Raw genomic sequence first — 23,622 nt, 5'->3', positions numbered from 1 at the left:
TGGCAAGTTCCCCTGGTACAGACGCTATTACCCTGGCAGGATTGCTCTTTTGCCAGGATGTGGTGAGAGGCTGCCTGGAAAAGCAGAGCTGTGCTGCTACAAATTCTGTTCTATCCTTGTAAGGTTTATGGCCTGTGCAGCACACAGGAGAAGCTGATGTTCTTAGGAATTGTAAGAAGTGTAGGAGTGGTGGATGCTTTCCTTTAAAAAGTCAAACCGCTTTCTCAAAATTCCATGCTGTTTCCATTATTTTTTTTACTGAGGAAATTAAGAAGTATTTTATACTGAGGAAATAATTAAAAGAAGCGTGGCAATGTTTTCATATCTGATGTGTTCTCATTTTCTTTTTTATTTACAAGTTTTCTTGTTCAGAGAGTTGGTGATACCTGTGTTGTACTGCTTATCAGTTGTGACCATTGCTATGCAAGGAAGCAGTTTTGACTCAGAGCTCGTGTTTTGTAACACTTAAATCATTTCTGCTAGATAGTTTGGTCAATATTCCTGTTTCTTTTACCCCCACAGACACCGTTATAAATTCACTTTCTTGGCATCTGATTATAATTAACCAACTACCATTTACTATTTTGTTTTACTTGAGAGGGTAAAATTATGCATAGCTTCAGTGCTTTGTGTTATGTTAAATGTAAGGCTGCTTGCACTAAACTGTTGGGGAGCAGTACTCTTCAAAATGGATTTGTAATCACACATAGTAGAGAATAGCAGCAGGTGTGAGCTTTGAACAGCCCCATGCATGGGGTGCTGTTGCATTTAGCCCAGACAAGATATTTGCAAAGCAAAGCAAAAAGAAATTTGTCATGCAAAGATGACAGGAGCCCATCTGTTTTTTTTCCTCTGCTTCTCAGTTTTTCTCTCCTCTATTTTGTTTCCTCTCTCAAGGAAGGGACGATTTTTAGAGGACTTTGTGTAGCACAGGAATAGAATTAGGCCAAGCATCTGTGGCCCATTTTTGTGGATGTTTCATACCTGTTGCCTACCTGGAATCATTTCAGCAAGGAACTGCTTGGCTTTGTCGTTCTGCTGTGAATGCACTGCTTGCAAGAAGTGGCCAAAAACCGTCCTGCAGTTGTGAAGTTTAATCTAAGATGCAGCTTGCAGAACATCTCTCAGTACTGTGTGGATCAATTATATTTTTTTGTAGTTTGTGCAGCAATAGCTTCCTACATTTAGTATATTATAAAGTGGGGCTTTTCTTGGCCAAAATGTGATTGTTTATTGGCCGTGTCTTTAACTGTCGTAGATCATGGCCAACATCTGCACCCTTCCTCCTTTTGGCTTTGATATCTCAAACGTTCACAGCCAGCAAGAGAAGCTACTGCTGGCAGAGCCGGCTGTACTCGTGTTTCCCCCTTTCTCATGCTTGCCCTTGCAGCCCCGTAACAATGTCAGTGCCTTCCAGCTTTTCTCCCCAGTCTGCAGTGGAAGAAACAGCTTTCCTTTGCCTTCTGCTCCTTCAGTTTGGAGTGATCAGTAGAAAAGGAAACGATATTAAAAATCACAAGGAATATCTGAACTACTATGCAGAATATTGTTTGCCATATATCTTTGTGGCAGGCCTGTTGGATCATTGAATTTATGGGCAAGGAAGGTGGCTGAAAGCACAGTCAGTATTTGCAGTGAAAACACTGTTTAGGTTGTACATGCTTAAAAATGCAGTCCCTCACTGAGAAAATAAAAAAAAAAACACTTCAAGAAGTGAATGAAGAAATACATTGCAGGAGAGGTCAGGCTTTGGTTTTGAATGTAGAATAAAAGGTTTTTAGTGCTCTGTACTCGCCTTCTGAAGTACATTCTTACGTAAAAGTTGACTGGATATTTAAAATAGTGATTTTGAGAAAATAATATTTCATTACCTGTTACTTTGTTTAATGTGTTTCGTCACATACAAAGTACTTGTTATAATTCTCACTAATGATAACAGGTAAATAACTTCATTATCTTGAATCTTCCCTATGTTTTGAGGTGTGTCGTGGCTCGTGATTTTATAACATATTGGATCTCTAACTTAGCATTGAGCATTAATGGCCATTTGTGTTTCAGGCTGTCATTGCCTATAAGGTTGAAGACTGAATTCTACATTTGATACAGTCTACTTAGGCATCTGTTTTCCATATTAAATACAGTCCTAAGCTGCGAGGAAAAAATCAGAATACTGAGGAGTCTTGTTGAAGCATGTAATAAAATTGTGAACCAATATTCCTGTGGTAACATGATTTAGAATTGAACCTTAAAAATCTTTTCACAGTTTGGCAAGTACGTCCTTTAAGTGGTAATATACAAGTGAGAAACTGTAATTCCTGACCTTGGTGATAAATATCAAAGGCCTTTTTTTAATTATATCCTGCCGTTAGAGAATATTGCTTATTTTGAAACAAGATACTCTATATCCAAAAGCCCACATATCTGGGTTTCAGCTGAGTTGCCTCTTGGTTTGCCTTGTATACCTACAAAATTCTTGGTGTGCTATTGACTTGTTAAAGAAAAGAAGTGGCAAAGTAGTAACATTGTTTGTGATGTGATCTATGTCGCTGCAAGTATTTATGCTCTTCCTTATTGCTATTATTTTAATCTTGATAGGAAAGTAAAAACAAGCGCTGGGAGATTCTGAAGATTGAGTTTCAATAAATAGCCAGTGTCAGATATTTTTCAAGTTGCCTTGGCCTGCAGAAATGGGTTAGGAAACTTAGAAGAATGCCTTTTCTTTCCAAACGTGGAGATTCAAGGCTGGAAAGAATACAACAATAATAAGAATAACCAGTCTTGGGGTATTCTGTCACTTCTGTTTCCGTCAGAAATGCAGAAAGGAACGGGTATGAAGAATAATAGAGAAAAAAAGCTCAGGTTTCAGGATGGTCCTCTTGGCTCAGTGTATTAAGTGAAAGTCCAATAGCTGAAAGTGTTTTCTGCTTCCATGAATTGGGTAGCTTACACAGAATTGCAGCATAGCTAGTGAAGTACCGTGTGCTTTACGAGGTGGGCTGTAGATTGGAAAGGTCAGGCCTTCACGTGGCCATTGCTGTACAGCAGGACCGAACTCAGTGCTGGTTTGTGGCAGCTCAGGTTCCTTCAGAGCTCGCAGAAACCAGCAGAAAGAGGTTGATATACAGCCTGATGATCCTGGCAGCTCCTGCCTGTGACTGACTGGCTTCTGAGGGGAAGATTTCCAGGGCCTTTTTTCCCTGGCTGCTCCTGCTATGTATTAGGAGGAATAAAGTGCTTCATGAAAGCTACTGTGGAGCGATATGCACTTGAGAACACAGGATCTTAACTTATGACTGCCCCATGGCAACAAATGCCAGGTTGTTGGGTTTTTTTCTCAGCTTGAGCGAATACAGATGCTTTTCTGCAGTGTTGTTCTTCCTATGCGATCTCGCCCCAGGCAGAGTTCATAACAAGACAACGCTTTAAAGAGAAAAGGAAATGGAAATAAGTATTGGTGTTGCATTCAGTCCTAATTTTAGAATGAGGAAACTTTGTTAGGAATCATTTCTTTTGGCAGATCTTCCATCACAACTTAATAGTGCTGTTATAAATATTTCTGAAGTTCATACTTTGGTTTTTCTGCTGTTCTTCAAGATTTTACCACTAATTGAAATACTCCAACTTAAGATGGGTTTGTTAGAAAGCGTTTTTTGCATTCTCTGTTTGATATCTCTTAGTGAAAACTACTGTGTGCTACCATGTCTGAATACCTCAGTGGTGTTTCTGTGTTAATCTTGTCCTTGAGCTGTGAGCAGTTGTGTTGTTTTTTTTTCTTGGAATGAACTATATTGTAATCTATTGATACTGGAATATTTCTCAAGTTTAGAGCTTACAAATTGCACTCAGCTGTGTCACTTCAGCATTTCATGGATTCAGTACACAGATAACAGAAAATGCTGCAGTTACCTTTATTCTAGAGTCTGGAAAATTTCGTTGATATCAGATAATGTTGATGTAATCCTTGTGATACGGTCATGTCACACAAGATAGAGACTTAATTTGGCTTACAGAGGAAAGCTTGGTTAGAAGAAGTGCTTTGTCAAATGAAACTATCAACTTTAAGATAGGAAGAAAACTGGGTAGTTGTCCCTGTTTCAGACAACTGAATGGGACAGAGCAATAACCAGCAAGAATGTGACTTCGTGGGCCACCTGAGTTTTAGCTATACTGGTTTTGGCAACTCAGTTTCTCACAGAGTTGGTATTTGAGGTCTATCTGTTGCATTTTGGAAAGTTTCAGGATTCTCAGTGAGCAGAAATGAAAATGGCTGAGACGCAGAAAAAAGAGAGGAAAAGCAAAAACTCCTTTTGTAAATAATCTTATTTTATCATCTGCTGTGTTGAGGCTGCAGTTGTACGTGCACATTTAACGTCATTTTTATCACCTTCTTTATAAATGAAGTAGTGATATTTGTACAGGAAGTTTTTTTGATTGTTTTTAAATGGTCTTCAGTGTCATGTTAAAAATACTAGAGGTCTGTGAAACTCAAGTTTAAAATGACATTCTTAAACGATGTCGTGCATATGCAGAATGCCATTAAATATCAAGTTGTTTCTATTAACCATCTTATGTTTCATATGCTTTCTCAGCTATAGACATTCTCCCCCTGTATACCTAGGGATTTTTTTAAATAAGCTTCTATTGAGATGAATGCATGTAAATAACATTGAAGGGAGTATTTCTACTCTACTGCATTATTGAGCCATTGCCAGAAATATATCTACATTCAGCTCCTGTTCTCCTGTTTAGCAGCTGTACATTGAGCTTACCTGCTCTTTGTGGCATAGATTCTGCCACTTTCATAGAAGTTAATACCTTGCTGTTCCATATAAATGATGCTAATTGTGCATATTAGAGCAGGAGGTATCAAGAAAGAGAAATGGTGGCAGAAATCTGATGCTTAATGTCTATCACAGCTGTTGTAATCACAGCCAGGCTTTATTGTAATCTTGGGATTAAAAAAGTGTTAATATTTTTCCTGGTTTAGTCCTGTATTCTACAACACTCTTATAAACAAAGCTTTTGAGAATCTGCATGGCTAGAACTGAGGTTGCTGGTGTAGAAACTGAGAAACCACAATGAAAGCAACATTTTTGGTAGGTAAGAATACAGATCTTAATAGCAGGCTTTCACTAGAGAATTGTCTTTGCTTAATGCTTTGCATTTACCATGGCCTGAGTCTCCAGGTTTGCTACTATGAGGTTTGCTAATATCTGAGGGTGTGGAGTAATTCTCTATATAAGATGCTCAACACAGTGCAGAATCAGGTCAGTAATGCATCTTCACTGTCATGAAACAAACCCCAGATTGCATCTATGGAGAAGGTAAATTAGTCTTAATGCATTCAGCGTTGACTTGTATGGTAATAATTGTAAAAAATTTAAAAAGGCTTTCAGAAGAAGTGAATGGATTACTCTGCATTGCCTTTATTGGAAATGAGGGGGAAAAAAACTGAAATTTGGGGATGAAATTGTTGCTTAAAGCATTCAGGAGATGAAATAAGCTTGCTGTTTAGGCTGCGTGTGGTTAGTCTCACTTTGACACACTTAGAGCAATCCCTTTTTTTTGGTATGTTAACCTCTCTAACCAATGGTTGTGTGAGTGAAATTACTTAAGAACTTCATTATTTGGAGGATCAGACAGAGTTCTTCAGCATGGCTCACTGGATTAAAAGGCTTTGGGTTTTGGGTTTGAGGTTTTTTTGGGTTTTTTTTGTTTTTTTTTCCAGATAACTGTTAGGAGCTTATAATCTGTAGGATTAAACGCTTCTGCACTGCGCGATGTTGGCAGCAGCCATCTTCCCAGACCTGAGCAGTCACTGCATCCTGAGCTGTTAGCTATTGTTTCACACCTGGGCGGTGATCTGCCTGCAGTGATGGTTCTGCTCTTTGATCTGTGCGTTCAGAAAGTGATGGTTTTGTGACACAGGATGTTAATACTCTAGTCTGACTTGAATGAGCTTTAACTATGAAGTCTGATATTAATCCTAACTGCCACACTTGAAAGCTGAGAAGTCTGAGAAATATCCTCGTGTAAGTGCTTGAGTTCACGTGAACGAAACTGTTTGTAGCCATCCTTCATGCATTGACAGCTGGACCTGTTCTGGCCCCCACAGGCTGACAAATGAATGTGCTTGTTGAACCCTTAAGTCTTCTGTTAAGCCCCAGAGCAGACTGGGGAAAAGAGCTGAGTGTCTGCAGAGGGGACATTGTTCTTTGTCTCTCTCCCCATTGCTACCTGTCCAAAGCTGGGAGGTGGCTTTGCTGTTGCCCTCGTGTAGCACGAGGATGGTGGGTTGACTGCACCTGAATGAGGATGATGTACCCCATATCTTACATGGTGTCCATTTCAAAGGGCACTTACTTCCTTTTGCTCTTACTGTCCCTTTGAAGGATACAGCACATAGTTTGGAAGTCTAACGAAAGCAAAAAATAAAAAATAAAAAAAATAAAAAAAATTGCTGAATATGGATGTAGGCTATTTAGTCAAATAGTAGTCCTTAATTATTATTTTTTTTTTTTAGCCCCTGATACTTTTTCTCAGTTTCTCATATCACTCATAGGATGTGATGTAGGTAAACTAATGGGAAATAGCAATGTGCAGGGATGCTAGTTTAGGGGTGTATGTATCAATCCAATCAGATAATCCTTATTAAAGTAAGGGAGCACCCTCTAGATGCCTACAGCTAAGTACCCTGAAGATTGATAGCTTGCTCTGAGAAGAGAGTCCTTTGTTTTCTTAACACTGAAAAACTTGAAGTCATTGATTTCCTCTGGAGTTTGAGCCTTATGACAAAAGAAAATTAAGGGAAGAGCCAGTGACTGCTATTTGAGTAGATGCTGAGGGCTGCCTCTCTGTGAGGAGACAAAAATGAGTTGGGATTTCATAGCCAGCACAGGGCCGGTTCATGTTGTATGCTGCTCTGAATTGGTTACAAACTGAGCCATTGGATGCTGGTGTGTTTTACTCTTGTTGTACTGAATCATGCACTAAGGGAACAGACAGCCTTCTGAAGTACCTTAAGAGCGTTTTTCTTTAAGGACTTCCTAAAATTTAATTAATATTATTAGTGGGGAGGCAATATTTGATCTGAGTACTGGGAAGCATGCTTGTGGAAGCTGCTCAGCTTGCTGTCACGTATAACTAAAACAGCTTCAGTTCACTAGAACAGTATTTTGGGGAAGAACGCTCACATATGCTGGGAGCCACGCAGTGCAGCCAAGTTAAAGGCACTGGCATTTTCGGAAATTGCTTAGATTTTTGTGTTTGATTTCTTATGTGTGATATTAATTCAGCATTCACTTCACATTGGCATGATTTAGGATAGGAATTTCTATTACTGTTTTGACCAAGTATGTATTGCTAGGTTATATCATGTACTAATGCTTTACAAATACCAACTGGTCTTCTTGCAGGAAGTTTCACCAAGATTTATTTTGTTTTCAAGAGGCATAATATCTTCCTGAGTCCCTGAAAGAAGGAACGAGAGAAAATACAGCTTTTCTGCAAAATATTGTTTTTAGATTTGTTACACTTCACCTTTTTCATAGAATTTGAAGAATATGTAATAAATAATGAGGAGTAACAGCTTCTCATTGTGGCACTAATCACTTTAGCAGATAAATCATCCTAATAAGCAGTGGTGAATTATACTTCATAATGCGTTCGGTATTCTATTGGAAAACAAATGTAAGCCTTCCTATATTAAAAATGTAGCAAGTGTTCTCTAAAAACTGGCATTAAACTATTTTCTTACTTTTATTTGTGAAAATGAAGCTGATATAAATTGTGGCTTGAGAAAACTGAGCAAAAACTGTGTGCAGCAGGCATTCCCATGTTCCTTCTTGGGGTTGCATGTCTGTGCAAATTATGGACAGCTTTGAGGGAATGACCTTTTAAGTTATTCACCTCTAAACGATAAATATTTATTTTAAATGCGTGTTTTGAACTGCATTGTGGTTGATCTAGTATGGGAGGAAACAGTTCTTTTTAGTAACATCTTTAAAAGCTTAAAACAGAATGTGTACTTAAGATCACTTGCTGTGATGACAGACTTCTCTTGAATGGCATTAAGTAAAACCTGGATTGCAATTAAAACTCACCTTCTATGGACAACTGAGTTTTTACCTATACTTTAAGTCCATTAATGAGGGGAAAAGTAATGGTGTTTCATTTAGTGCAGTGAATTACACTGCTAGAGCTGGGTTTTGGTTTCATGTAGCTGTAAAATGCAAGAAGGAAGGGCACGTTGGGTGGGAGTTCACATATTAAGTAACTGTTTCTTTAGCACGAGGGACAACATTTATTCTCCTATACCACTTCTAATAATTCTTCAGTTTCTCATTGTAATAGCCATGATGTGCTGTCTCTGGTGTGAGATAATCTATTTCCTGGGGGTTGAATCCTTTGTGTTTTCTGAACTGTGTTATAGGAAAGGAGCAAAAGAAGTAGTATAGAGAAAAGAAGGAGTTCCAGCACTGAGGCACACAGCTGCTGGAGGGGAAAAAATAATAAAAAAAAAATGATACTCCATTCTAACCCACAACAATGAGTGTTCTTGGAAACCTTTTAGATATCTAACATCTTCATCTGGTCCACAGTTGTCTAATTGTGTGTCAGAATGCACGTTAGTTTTTTAGTAATTAGCACGTGGCATCTTGTCTCTTACTTTTTGCAGGACAAATTGTTTTAGCTATCTAAAACCTTTAGTGATCTCTGAAGCATGTGGGACTTTTCCTAGCAATGGAGATTTTTCCTTTAAATGATAGCTTCACGTTCACTTTGCCTGTTACTTTCCCTTTTCAGTAAGTGAGGGGCACTTTCTGTTAGCTGATAGTTACAACTTCAATCATGATGTAAAATACATAGGTTGCTCCAGTACTAATGTCTCCCATTTATTTGATGGAAACTTCAACAGAGCACAATAACAGTGTTTGATAAAGCAAATTCACAGCTACAAAATACTAATTTTCAACATAGGCACCACCATTTTTTTTTGGTTAGCTACTAATTTTCTCAAGTGTATTTACTCATGTTATTTTTCTGCAGTACAGAGGGAATGCAGCTAATATTTAAACTAACATTTATTTGAAAATTTTTATTCGTTTTTCTTAGCATTTTTAAAATGTTTTCCACTGTAGTTTTCTGGGAAGATAACCTGCAGGCTGCTCGATGCGCAGGAGAGATGAAATATTATTTCCTTATTTTCTGCAGGAGCACCTGTCACTAAAAAAGTACATTGTGGATATCGTGGTTGAGGCTTCTGTTCCTGTGGAGCCATTGAAAGATGGAGAGGAGAAGCAAAAAACTAAAAAGAAAGCCAAAAAGCTGAAAGCACGGATGAACTCCAGGTAGTAAAGCTTTGTTTGTTTGGGGTTGGTTTTTGTTTGTTTGCTTGCTTCTAAATTTTGTTCTGAACTTTACTTTTTGTCCTTTGCTATCAGTGCCACGGAAGGCTGAAACGAAATTTAAATTATTTGCTTTGAGTGTGTCCTGAAAATAATACTGATGAGCCTAATTTATGGCCACTTTCTCTGATTGAGAAGGAAAACTGAGTATCGATCTGGAGCCCTTTGGTTTCACCTGTTAAGAGCTTTTCTCATAATTGGATGCCAGTGCCCTGCCAAAACTGTAGCCTCTTCTAGCATACAATAGCATGTTTAAATTTGTGTAAACCTTGCCTATTTTTCTTTCGGGCTATTGATTTTTAAATGAAGTATCAAAGAAAATCAATAGTAATCAACAAATAGAAGTCAGCCTGCTGTGGTGTCAAATCTCCTGACTAAATTTAATCATTTTTTTTTTTGTTGCCTGTCACAACAAGAAGAAAGATTAAAATATCTCAGAATGGAAAGGGAGTTGTTAAAGTTGCAATTTGTTATTAGCTGAAAAGGTGACATCTCCAAATGGGTGAGATATGCAGGATGGCATTATAGCGTGTACTGCAGCGTCAATCTTCATAGCTGAACAGATCCTGGCTGAAGCTCCTACTTAATGTTATAATGTATTTTTACATTTATCTCTGAAAAATACTCAGATGGTGAAATAAACTGTTTCTTTGTCATGTTTTTAATTAAAGAAGGGCTGCAGATTAGAGGAAAAACAGCTGGCTACATTTTTACATCCGCAGTGAAAGTGAGACTTTGTATTAGCTTGTAACTGTTAATAATAATAATGGCACACTAGTCTTCAAAAAGACAATTTTACTTTTTTAAATCATTTCTTCTTGTTCCATGGATGAGCAAATCCACTGTCTGAACGTTACGTAGGAGGACACGGATGGAATTGAGTAACCTATTCTCATAAGCTTCTGATTGGTCAGGATGGATTTTCATTCACGTTACCTGTTGAATTAACTCAGTTACTGAATCTGATTTTAATCCTGTCTCAAGAGCTCCTTCTGCCACATTTAGTCTGAGGTTTGTGAAGAGCTAAGGGTATTATATGAAATAATGACTTGTCGTTGGCACTAATTGGTGAAAAGTTTTTTCAGAACATTTTGAATTCTGGTGTTTCAGACTGCTGGGTGAGTCAGCAAAGCCATCACCGAGAATTCTAATGAAAGCAGACTGATGGGAGCATCATTTCACAGAAGTGATATGCTAATGAAAAATGGTGGAAGTTTCAAAATCTAAGAGGAGTAGAATTGGAAAGACATGAAATGCACACTTAAGATTGTTTTTAATTGAGTTGCAAGGGAAAAAAAGAAAGTGACTACACATTTTGTTGAGATTGCTGTCCATGAAGGTAACGGAAGCTAAATCCACAATTTCACTTGAAACTTTTGGTGTTAACCCAAAAGGCTTGCTAATAAAGATGTGCAGTGGTAGAAAGAAACAAAGGTTGTTCTGGGGAATTTCAAACAAAAAGCTGATGAGGGGGGAAAAAAATGCCATTTAGGAGGTGAATTGTAGCCATGCATAACTTGGCTGCCTTCTACGGTTGAGTGATAGGTGTGGTAAGAGCAGCTAGTGCCTGGACATCCCAAATTGTAGGCTTATTATTGGGGAGGTTTTCCATAAAAAGAGAACGATAGAGGATTATGGTATGTTACCTTGCACTGGTGCAGCCTCACTTCAAGCACAGTGTGCAGTCTTGGACACCACGATACGAGGACATGAAACTAACAGCGGGTGTCCCAAGGAGGGCTATGGAGATGGTGAAGGACATGGGGGAAGAGGTGAGGAGTGATGGAGATCCCAGTTTGCTCAGCCCAGAGCAGAGGTCTGAGGGAATGGCATGGAGCTGTGTCAGGGCAGGGCCAGGTGGGGGTTAGGGAAAGGCTTTGCCCTAGAGAGTGGAGGGCATGGAACAGGCTGCCCATGGCAGTGGGCACAGCCCCAAGCTGCCAGGGTTTTAGATGCACAGCTGGAATTTTGGATGATCCTGTGATGGAGACAGGAGTTGGACTCAGTGATCTCTGTGGGCGCGTGCTGCCTTGGAATTTTCAGAGATTGCTAAAGTGATTGAAGTAACGATCTCAGAATTATGATATGAAATGCTGAGTGAAATGTTTCGGCTCTGTCTGCTATGTTTCTTCCCAGCAATCTGGACAGTGGTTGGGAGTTGCACATAGTTGGAAGTTACAGCACACTCTCAGCTCAGAACTGGAAGCCTGTAGTAATCAACTTATTGGGAGCAGTTATCCATAAAGCTGTGTTTTAACACATATTTGCAACTGTCCCTCTTCTCTGAAATATAAGAAATAATGGTACTAAACTCTGCTCTGTCTGAAGACTTGAAATTACACATTTCATACATTCATTTTAGATTCTAGGAAGCTGTGATATTTTAAAGGGAAAGAAATAAGTAACTGCATTAAAATAGGTTCCTGCTGCTCTCCTGAGCTCCTCGCTCCTAAATCAATGTAACAATATGAAAGCTACGAGGGGCAAAGGTGAATGAGGGGACAAATTGTGATCAGTGGGTTATTAGATATGTTGAGAAGTTTTGTTAGTCTTATTAATAATATTTATAACCCTTCGCTGTTAAACTGGTGCTGTAGTAACACGTGATATATGGCTAAATAAATTATCTCTGTTTCACACGCGCGTGCTGCTGTGAGAGCGCTTCAGTGCCCACGTGGCAAACAGGCCTGATGAAAGCTAACATCCAGCAACAGAGCTGTAGTTACCAAGGAGGAAGCACACACAGTAGGGATGTGCTTTGCAATGGGTTGAAGGCACTCCAGTCATGTTCATTTGGTAATAGATATTTCAGGTGATCATTCATATTTGACTGACTCATCTGTACGAAACTCAAAGCTAAAATATGTTGTTTCTGGCTAAGAGACAGGGAAGAAGGCAAAAGGTTAATAAGGGAATCTCACCTTCATGTTTAATACTAAATTCAGTTGTGATTAATAGCTTTATTAATGATCCACAAATCAGAACTAGTTCTGATGTAACAGTATTTGTATGTGACACAAGTTGTTTTGGTTAAGCAAGCTGAGGGAAAAATCTTTGAAAAATGTGATCCACTTGGGTGAAGAAAAAGTAGAGAAATGTGCAGTAGATGCTTTTGAGAGAAATACTGAAACTTCCAGGCTTTAAACAAGATATCTAAACACTAGAAAGAGAAGGAGTGTTATTTACAGGTTAGTAAAGACCTTTAACGGTTGTATTTACAATCACAATCAAAATCTCACTTTGTTGTTACATTGATTTTATTTTCAGTAACTTAGGACATTCTAGCTCAGAGGACCTTGGGTAGAACACAGGAAAAGATTACAGGAGTAATAATTAAAGTAAGCTGTCATGAAGAGAAGTTTAAAAGAATGGGGTTGTTTAGGAAGCTGTGAGAAAAGACCTATTAAGATAGTAAATGAAGTAATAAGATAGTAATTAAGGCTTTGGAATTTGTAGGAATTAAAGCTTTACTGGATTGTTTTTTTGCAGCGCAGCAGTAAAACACATTTCCCATTGGAGTCCATGATCAAAATCTTACACTTGAGGAGTGAACAGCAGGACATCTGTAAAAACAGAAGTACAAAATATCAGCAGTCAGTGTGCAGAAACTTTGGAAATCAACACAAAACACTATGGATAGAAGTCGCCCTGAGACAAATGTTTTCTATTTCTGTCTTGAGGGACTTCTGGCACCTTCCTTTGGGGCTTCCTATAGGCACTATTGATAGAGACAAATCATGTATTTAATCAAGGGTTCATCCAGCATGCTCAAAGTTGAGCACTTGTGAATAGCTTTCCAGCCATGAGCGGGGTGGTAGTTGTTCATCTGAGAGCAGAACGCCAAGGGAATGGAACAGTGCATCTCCATGAAGTCCCTCTTGGTCTGTGTTGCATCTTTGAGGTCTTCCTTTAGGAGGTGAGAGAGCAACTTTAACAGACAGTGTATTTTTTAACAGCCAGAAGATTCTGCTGTCTGCTGAATGTTTCTTCACAGGGCTCTGTCTCTGAAGATGTAATTTTTTCTGTGGCCCTGGAGTGTGTGGTTTGGCTTTCCTTTGGGTACAGCCAAATGTTAGAAAATCTGGCAGGGCTACCAGTGCAAATCCAGTGCTGGTTGATGAGCTAGAGATAATTTTCACCTGCTAGCTTAGACTGGTTGCAATCAGAACAAGTGGTGAAAAAGCAGTCTTGTCTCTGTCTTCCTGCTCCTCGGTGTATGGCCAGTATGAATGCTTTCAAGCATCTAAATAGGTGTGTGTTTACAGGTCCTATTTTTGTTTCCCATGGCTGTTAGTGGAAGTATTTACATTCTGTGCTGTAAGCTTAGCAGGATTCACAGTGTCACAAAATAGTTATTAGTTTCATTAAAAATACTCCTGTATCTGTAGATGAACAAAATACTTACATTATGTCTGCTGTACTCTTACGATATGCACCACCTGTCTAAATTACTAATGATTTTATTGAATGGGGTAATTTTACAGTGAGATATGCTTCTACAGTTCTTTTTCTGTTATCATATACATTGCTTGTAACATTTGTCACTGTTTTGAAAGTCAGTTAAATCCACCACTTGCGTACTGATGTTACACTAAAATAATAATAATAAAGAAGTAACAGTGGCCAGTAGTTAAACATCTGAATGGATTATGACAACGCAGAGTTGTCAAAAATGGCATAACTATGAAACAGAAAAAAATGGAAAGGTTAGAATTATCTTGCTGGTATTGCATAATGCATGCTTAAGGCAACAATTGATAAATGATTACTATTTTTTCCTCCAGGGCAAAGGAATATGAGAGTTTGATGGAAGCAAAAAATACCATCTCTGATTCCCCGTTTAAAGCCAAGTAAGCATTTAATTTTTTTATATATTTTTTTAGAATTTTTTCTTTCTGTAGCAGAAATGCTTCTGAAATTTCCAGTGGAGCAGGTGTGGTAAGGCTCCTGCTCAGTGCAGGGCATACTGTCATCTTGAATCACAGATCAGTTCCTAATACAAAAGGTCAGACCTTACAAATGCCTTTGTTTCTGAAATTGTTGTATCTCTTAAACCATGTAAGATGAAATAAAAAGAGAATGTAAGCTTATCTGTTTCTTACCTGGGAGTAAGAAGGTCCCAGCTTTGCACTTCAAGATTGATTGCGAAAATTCTGGAATTAAAGGACTGAAAAGTGTATGTGTTGCTTCCCTTTGATCAGAAATAAAGGTTCATAGAGGGAAGCCACACATATTTTAATGCACAGATGTCTTAATCTGGCATTGAGCTTTGTGAAGAGTGCCCTTTTATTGCCTAGGTCAAGGCACAGATGAAAGCAGTGGATGGTAAGATTAAAACAAGCAATTATCACTGATAAATTTTTCCTACTTTGTTTGAAACTGAAAATGAATCAGCTTTTTGTCTGCTCCCATTGAAACCGCTGGTTGTATGACGTAAAATGTTTCAATTCTAAAATGTTTTTGACAAGATCTCTCACCAGAGGTTTTAAAGGAATCCATATAGCTGTAGCATAAGGGGGAATCAGTTAAAAAACAAAAAGAAGTGGAGTACGTGGCCAGTCCTTGCCAAATGGGATGGTACCAGTAGAGTACCACAGATCTATGATGTTCAGCATAATCACTTGTGATTTGCAGCCGAGGACAAGCAGTGAGGTGGCAAAGTTTTGACCACAATACAAAGATATTCAGAGCAGTAAGGACAAGAGCTGATACACTGAATGATAATTTTTAAGAGAGACAGTGACAAAGCAGTAGAACAGCAGATAAGCTTCAGTGTACACTAAGTGCTTCACAGATGTCAAGAGGAGGTATAAAGCAGTGTTATCTTCACGCATGAACTAATGGGCTTTGAACTTACATAGGTGATAGATAGTTCCAAGAAAATAGCAGCTCAGGTGTAAGAGCACTAAGAGCAGCTAAAGCAAATCCTTTGTTAGAACTGTTTAGAAACAAACAAAAGCAGAAGAAAGAATGGCATTATGTACTGGTGTCTGGGTCATCTCTGTCTTTTGAATGCTACGTGCATTTCTGGTTCTTCATCCAAAAAAGGATGCTAGAATTGTTAAAGGTTCACAGAGGGCAATAAAGGAAATTGCGTAATAACTTCTGGTATAACTTCTTACTGAGGACTAAGTAAGCTGATACTTCTGGAGAAAAATGTGTTGGTAGAAGGAAGTTACACAGGAATTTTGTCACAGAGGTGTACAAGGTCATAAATAGTGTGGAAAAGATGGATAGTGATTGATCATGTGCTGTCCTCCCTAGAGCCAGAGTGAGGGAGCACGGAGTGAAGATCAGTGATTCTTAGTGCTGTATGTAATGAGTTGGATGAAACTCACTGACAGAATTGTGCTAGAAGGTTATCTTGCATGCACAGTAGTTCAAGGAAATGAAATCCATCTCACAAGATTCCTAAGATAAACATGGGCAAGAAGAGGATTAGTGGAGAGGATTTATATGTTTGCTCCATTCTTAGTTTTCCTCAGGCATCCATTTACAGTTCATTGGTAGGGTAGAGGGAGGTGGAATAGCACTCCTACAGGTGTTCTCTAGAAGTCTGTTGCAGGTCAGTCAAGAGACTGTTAACGCCTCAACAGTCAGATTCAAATTCCTTCATCCCAAAATTACGTCTGATTTTCCCAGTTGGAGATATTTATTTTCAGCTCTAACTTGTTCCAGGTACTGCATGTTTTATAGTTGCTTCTGTCATTCATAAATTGCTGATACGCTTGAAGGTAGCATTTTCTTCTTCTTTTAGAAGTTACTATAGTTGGAGATGTTCAGATCCTTGCTGTTGGGCTTCCTGAGTTGTTTGCATAACTGATCTGTGGGCAGCATCTTTCACATAGTCTTTTCAAGAATTTGAAAACCTGCCACTGAATCTCAGAATGTATTTTAAAATAATAATAATCCATCACCGAGGTTTGACATAAGAAAATGAAACATCTCCACCAGATGGCACACCTGCATAAACACACTGGGGAAAAAGGTTCTGTTGGCTTCGTTTTTCAATTATCAGCACTTCAATTTTCAAGATTAATGTGATGGCAGATTAGGACTTCTAGATTTGTAGCTTCTGTGTTTTGCTTTTCTCTGCTACCAGAAAATAAAAAATTGGGGTCTAGCAGTCAGCAGAAATGTGGAGTGTTTAAGCAACTGAAAGTAGTGATGAGGTTTTCTGTGTTAGTTCTTTTCTGATTGTCATCAGTGATGCACTGTGGTCAGTTGTCTCAACAGCAGTGCAGTAGAAATTCAAGCAGATGTGATGGGTTTTTTTTTTAATGTTTTTGTTATCTTTGTTGTCTGACCCTGAATTTTTCAGTTTTAGTTTCTCTTACTGACATGCTACTGTACTCTCAGGCAGAATCTTCTGTTTCATCAAATTTCTTACTTCCTTCCTCTATTGCCTCCGCTCTTGGAGCGAAGCTCCATCTGCTTTCCTGGATGATCTCAGTGTAATGGTGTAACGTGGGGTGGTTTTGAATACGTTGATGGATCCTTGCTTTTTCTGCCTCTTAAGTTTTCTAATTATATCAGTCAGCAGATTGATTTATCTATTTTGAAACCAGTGTCACAATTATTCTGACCTAATCTGAAGAATCAGAACGATGGAATCTGAAATTTAGTGACAACTAAGGACTTAATCTGCGTGTTGTACTCTGAGCACATATTCCCATGCAGTGATTTCTTGCAGCATTCTGAAACCATAGCATGTGTTGTGGTCATTTCTGTAGATGTTCATTTCTTTTTAAACTGGAGTTTGTGAATTACATGGCTAGCTATATCCTGCTTCTGAATGGTAGCGAGGTAAAGGTAAGTGGGCAGCATCTTACAGATTCTTAGCATGTTTATAATTCTGGCCTTGTTCTGAGTGTGTGGGCCCTCTGAGCCCACTCTTACAAGCTCTTTCAAAGTAATGATCCTAGGGAAGGTAGAGCAGAATCACCAGCAGATCCAGATGGTCCAAGCATTGGCTGCTGGTAGCACTATGTGCATCCGGGAGGGTAGTTTGAAGTGAACTCAAGTGGCTGCTGTGTAGCTCGCTTTCATCACAAAGCTAGGACATCTTTTGCAGGCTTTGTGTGCAAATCCAGTTATCTAGCAGATATCGCCATCTACATTTTCTTGTTGCTTTTGAAATTATTCACTTCTGCTGACCATCATGGCTCAGATATTTGCAGTGTTCATTTGAGTCAAGCGGGTAGCAGTGGGAACTCAGGTCTGAGCTAACTTTGTAAGAAGAAATGAAGAACTATCTGTAAATTGACCAGAAGCCCAATTTATCACTACTGAAATCAGTTTACTTTATGCTGTACTTAATATAAAGTGGAATTATGATAGGATAGTTTTATCTCTTTCTATAAAGGTTAGGATGAAAGGACAAGAAATTTTATGAGGCTTGAGTTTCAGCCCAGACTGTATCTGTTTACATGGAGAAACAAATTTATGTAGGAAAAAATAATGGGGCTTTTTTTTTTTTTAACAGACTGGTAGCAAAAAGATTTAGCTGAAACAAACAGTAGCAGATCTCCACTAAAACATGATTGCATTGAGAGGCCAAGAAATAGTTAAACTGTTGTCTTTTTAGCTAGAATACAGCATATTGCTATGAGCCAATATTAACTGCTGCTGTACCTGGTTGAGAGAACCCGAGTCCCTGCCAGTGCCAGGATTTGTAACAGGTATTCAGCACGAGCTCTTAGAACTGTAAAGTCAGTAGGAGAAGTCATGCCACAGAATGAAGGGCTTGAAAACTGAGGATGCTAAATGTGTTACATCAAAACAAATGTTGGTGCTTCTTGCTTGTTTAGAAAGAAGGTTTGAGGTGGAAATATACTAATTAGAAGAGCGTGCTTTTTAACAGTGTAATGTGGAATTTGAGGGGGGAAAAAAAAGAGTTTTTAAACGTTGAATTTAAAACAGGACACAACTGGTAGATTTGTTTATTCACTTAATAGAAGCAAATTTTACATTGAAATAATAAGACAACTTACATGCTTCCTTGCTTATGTCACATTTCTTTAACCCCCCCCTGCCTCCAGCTGTGTCTTCATAAACACTAAAACCATTTATGGAATGCAATTTCTTATCTGATTTCAGTTGTTAGTCATGTTGGCAGTTGTTAAAGAAGAAAGACAGAACCCAGAATTAGACTTTGGCAGGTAAAAAGCCTTTTTAGATCACCTTTCAGTTTAAGCCACCTTAATATTATGAGAGCGCTGATTTTCCACTGCAGCTCACAGATGTTTCAGTAATTCTTGTTAGCTTCTGATTTGCAGGTTTATAAAAATTCACTCAGGAAGCACTGATTCACGTGCTTTGTGAACCTTGATAATACAGATATCAAAAAGAGGATGGTGTTGATCTGGCTTTGGTAGACGTAGGATGTACCTTTTCCAGTTAGAGTGGGATTATCAGAGTGTCTCGGTGGTGTCCTGTTTAGAAACAGTTCTAGAAAATGGTTGAAACTGATGTTTGTTTATTGTTTTGGGTTTAGAATCTATCTAAAACAGTGCCTCTTAATGTGGGGGTGAAAAGAAACCAATCCAAACAACGTGTTACTTGCTGGCTGTTTTGCTCTCTGAACATTTCCTGCAGAAAGTTCGTTAAGCAAAGCAAGGTGTTCATTCTCAATTGGGAATAGCCAGTGTGCTGATGCCTGGCCTTCCTCATCTGTTATTAACCAGTTGGTCATCAGTGGCACTTGAGTCATTCTATACAAATCACAGGACTTCTGTATCTGTGGTATTCGGGCTCTCTGGGAGCTGATCTGAATGTGATTATTTAGTGTCCAGCCTGTGGAGTCACCTCTCAAAATGTGAGTTGATCATGGTTCTTTCTGTTTGGTGCCCATCACAGCAGTTTTTTTTTAAAGGGAAGGAAAAAGCTTTTGCAAAGTAAGAGTGCTGCTTGTGTTTGTTGGTAATCCAAAAGCTGGTGGTTCAGTGTTGAATCAGTCTGAGGGTGGAAAAGTTTCATTGTTGTCCTTTAATACATGCAGTAAAGTAAAGCAATGAAAGATTGCCATATGCTCAAGGGAATTACCAGAATTGCAGGAGAACTTTAAGTAAATAAATGAGTGATAGACTGGTTTAATAGTTTATCCACTCTCCTCTCATGCGTGAAATTGATCTTTTTTCACTTTTTTTTCCCCAGTTCTTTCTCAAATTGTAAAGTTGCAACTTCAGATAGTACTGAAATGAGAGTGGCTGTTAGAGAAAGGACTGCAAGACAAAAAGATGAGAGTCAGGAAGTGGAAAGTTTTTTCCTTTTGTGTCAGCAGTGGAAGGATGGGAATGTAATGTGAAGTTTGTTTTTGGAGAGGCTTAAAGCAAAATGTCTTTGATGATACAGTTCTTATTCATTTGTGTGCTGTGTCAGCGTGCTCACACGACAAAGGTACCGTGTAGGTGTTCTTGGAGTAGTAGGCTAGTTTCCAGGTAGGCCAATTATAAAATGCTACCCCAAGGTAGTGATTACCAGGGAAAACAATCAAGTAATCTCTGAAACTGGAAGTATTTGTGCAAAATTCAGACAGCTGCGTAGGAATACAGGAAAGCTGAAGTATAAATAGCACAGAATTCAGTTAGATTTTAAGCAGAGGTGAATACCAACTTTATGATTGTATGTCCAGTCGGTTTTCTTTTCAGAGAATTGCTGCATCAGCCTGATTGCAAGTCTGTTAATTCAGAAAGTCATCCTTACAGCAGTTTTCAGGTAGCTTCCATTTCCAAAATCAAAGATGTATGAAGCTGCTGCTTTAGGTATTTAGTATCTAGCTGTGTTGATTTGTAGCATGGTGTTTTCCACTACATCCTCAAGCAATTGGAATGTGCCAGGTGTGACGTGGAGTGTATTAATTTTACTGCAGCAGTAGTACAGAATAGTGCAGGGCTGTATGCTGCTCTCAGAGGATACAGCATAACGCTCTGTTTGGGGCAGGAACTTCCACAGACTTTCTCAGTTCTCTCCAGACATGGGCTGCAGGGGCAAGAATTGATGCTGTGTGTCCAGCTGGCATCTGACTGCCCTCAGCAGGAGTGTCCAGGAGGAATAAATGCTCTTCCTGTGCAGGAGCTGCCCAGAATCTGCTGCTCTGCCTCGCACAAAATCCTTCTGTACATACATTGAGAATGCAGCCAAGAAATCATGGGTTTGAATGTGGAAGTGCTGAAATATATTGATGTTACTATTTCAGGGATTTTTGTATGCAGATGAAATACAGCCTATAAACACTGGCAGCTGTTTATTCTTTAGTCTGCAAAATATATTAAATGGCTAGAAATATTTAGACCACACTAAAACCAAACCAACCTTTAATTTGTGCAATACATTTTTTTCAATTTTATTTATACATTTGCTATATAAACCTTTAATTTGTCTGTCCCTCATTTTCTGATTTGTGGTGCAAAAGGACCAAATAATGTATTTGCTGAACGCACCATTTATTGGAGTTTACATTATGGTATCGTTCCAATACCAATCAGTGCCTTATGTCCTCTTTGGTATTTCTTCTGCGTTCTGAGTTATCTCCTTGTGAGCAATACTAAAATTTCAATTAGTGAGATGTAAATAACTTTAGATAAAAAGACATTTATGTCTTTTATTTAACCCAGTAAATTTTCCGTTATTTATTGTCCCCTGTATGACATGGTAAGCCTTGGAGGAATGCAAATTCTGGGATGGAATGAAGATTAAATCATTATTTTGAAATGTTTGGATTTCGACTCAGCAATATTTCCACATCGTTGCTGTGTCAGTGCCACGCCATATTCATCCACTATACGTACAGAGGGTTCTCTTTTTTGGGATTGTTATAGGAATGATGATTTCTCTATCCAAGCAAAAATCATCTTGCATAGATTTCTACTTCTCAAACACAGTTCTAAATAAAATTATTCTTATTTCTCTCTGATGCTGCCATGAAGACAGTATAAGGAATATTAGATTGAGTTCTCCAAGGCTCACTCAGTGGAAGGAGTTGTTTTTTTTTTAATTGCTCTTCTCCTCCTCATATGGTCACATAGCATACTTGACCTTTCTTAGTAGAAGACCAGCATACAGCATGATATGAGGAAGTAAGAGGTAATTCTGATGTTACAGAACTGAAAATCTTCATGTTTCTTCACTGTGTCGTGCTGAAAATGCACTTCAGAAGTTTGTCTTTTGGTAAAAGCCAAGGAATCAAGAACATACTCAATTTTACTTCATTGATGGCTTTCAAAATGTATGCATTGAATCATTTAAGAAATCTAGGTCTTTTGCTCTTATATTGTAAGCAAATCTTGGTGTCAGGGTCAAAGAAAAATTGAATGTAGGATCTGGAGGGAAGAGATGTTCTACTAATAATGTAGTTTGTAATTAGTGTTCAAGTGTGCCAATTCTGCAAGTGAAGATCATTCTAGAAGAAGAAATTGATTTAAAAATATCTTAATTTGGAGAAAAGCGAAATGCTTGAGAAATCAACAAACTATTCTTTGGCAAAAGAGCATTTACATTCTCACTTTTCTCACATGAACTTGGATGCGATGCATCTTTAGGTATTTATTGGCTCTCACAGTGATACATGAGCATCCGTGACAAAATACCAAGCATTTTGATATGTGTGAAGGGGAAGGGAGCATCTCAATGGAAGTGGAAATGTGATGTGTTTTTCTAGTGGTACCTTCATCAACCTTACATGTTTTGCATGCAGATGCCTGATACAGGTGAAATAACTTTTCTGTCTTATCAGAAGAGATTTCAGATACATGGAAGTACTGAATGATGCTTCCTCAGTGTTTCTTGCAGCCCTGTGGTAGGGGGCCCTGCTTAGCATTTTTATCACCAGCCTCTAATGCGTCTACAGAAGTGGAAATCTACGTGAGAGCTGGTCACTGATTTTTTGCATTCAGGACAAAGGATATACTGCAAGTGAGCTTTGACTGCTTTATTTCAGACTTCAGGATCAGATGCACGGTGCCTTGAAACTGCTTTTTCTTCTGTCTCTACCTAGCAAGAGAGCATAGGTGAATAGCCCAGAGGTAGATGTGTAAAATTGAAATGAGTCCTAACCCGTGTGTATCTACGTCCCTCCTCTGCATTTTGGCTTCATTACTGACCCTCGTTAATGGAATGCCCTTTCTGAGGTAGCCTGCAAAGTCACTACTTTTCAGGGTTATTTGAACAAGAGAAGAGCAGTTTCTTTTATGATGCTATAAGAATTTAGCCAAGTAGTCTGCTATTCTGTTTCCCTTACTCATCCCAAGAGTGAACTGCTCAACTGAATGAGTGGGAAGAACTGAGAGATGGAAGAGGAGGACAAAAACATCTTGAAAATGTCCTGCTAGCTTTATCACGTTCAAACTGTGGAGGGATGATAGTGCTTTGCTGGTCGCACTACTTCAGCGTTCCTCTGAATAAGTAGGTATTGGGAGGTCTTATAGACTCAGAGCTGACAGTGCCTCTGTGTTATATTGTGCATTTTAGTTGCTTTTCAGTATAGATGATAACATTTTGACACCAATTTTCATTGTTTTGTTGAAATTCAGTTAGAAGGATTTAATTACAAAGATGAAAGTTTACACAGTTGAGAGATGTTTTGCTTTAACTGCTCTGTCTTCTGTTTCACATTGAAGGTTACAGAGATTAGCAAAAGACCTTTCAAAGCACCTCCAAATGCACGATAGCTGTTCGCTGGGCAACAACAAGGTTTCTGCTCTGGACAGGACTTTAGGAGAGATCTCTCGCATTCTGGAAAAAGAGGTATTGTGACTATTACTGTGTACCTTACAATTAATCTATAAACAGATACTCATCTGGCTTTGGGGAAGTTTTAGAGGTGTATTGAATATTGTAGTAGTAGAAGCTTTGGGGTTTCAGAGCGTATCTGAAGGGAGTTTCTTGTGAAGAGACTTAAACTGCCTAAAAGATCAGGCTGTGATACAGTGCTGCAAATAGAGTGCTCTCTTGTACATTGATGCTTTCTGTGTTAATAGCAGGCTAATGATTCACAGTCCAATATTTTTGTTTAAACATTTAAAATAATGACAAGGAGACTCTGGAACAAAAAATGGTAGGTTTTTTCCTTTCTCTTTTTTTCCCCTCAAAGTCACGTGTTTTTTAATAGATAGATGTGTTCCTCTTAATACTAGAAGGTGAATATTGGCTTTTAACTTCAAATAGCAGTAGGGTTGTGTGGGCTTTCTAGCCTGCTTAAACAAAATCTATAGTCTGG

At 38.5% G+C, this 23,622-nt stretch overlaps 1 protein-coding gene across 5 annotated transcripts in view; it reads left to right on the top strand.

Annotated features, from left to right (window-relative positions):
• The window catches only part of SCAPER (S-phase cyclin A associated protein in the ER), a 142,888-nt gene that overhangs the window by 51,854 nt on the left and 67,412 nt on the right, over positions 1–23,622 (top strand). For all 5 annotated transcript variants that reach the window (XM_052671512.1, XM_052671509.1, XM_052671511.1 and 2 more), the window contains 3 exons: positions 9,214–9,350; positions 14,192–14,257; positions 23,024–23,150. In XM_052671512.1, coding sequence (XP_052527472.1) covers positions 9,214–9,350; positions 14,192–14,257; positions 23,024–23,150 — 330 coding nt within the window. The remainder of the gene's footprint in view (positions 1–9,213; positions 9,351–14,191; positions 14,258–23,023; positions 23,151–23,622) is intronic.

The sequence above is a fragment of the Tympanuchus pallidicinctus genome, unplaced genomic scaffold (assembly GCF_026119805.1).
Source record: "Tympanuchus pallidicinctus isolate F22 unplaced genomic scaffold, pur_lepc_1.0 scaffold12, whole genome shotgun sequence".
NCBI classification, from domain to species: Eukaryota; Metazoa; Chordata; class Aves; order Galliformes; family Phasianidae; genus Tympanuchus; species Tympanuchus pallidicinctus.
Note: the sequence above shows the minus strand (reverse complement) of the source record. Positions and strands in the feature narration are given on the sequence as shown.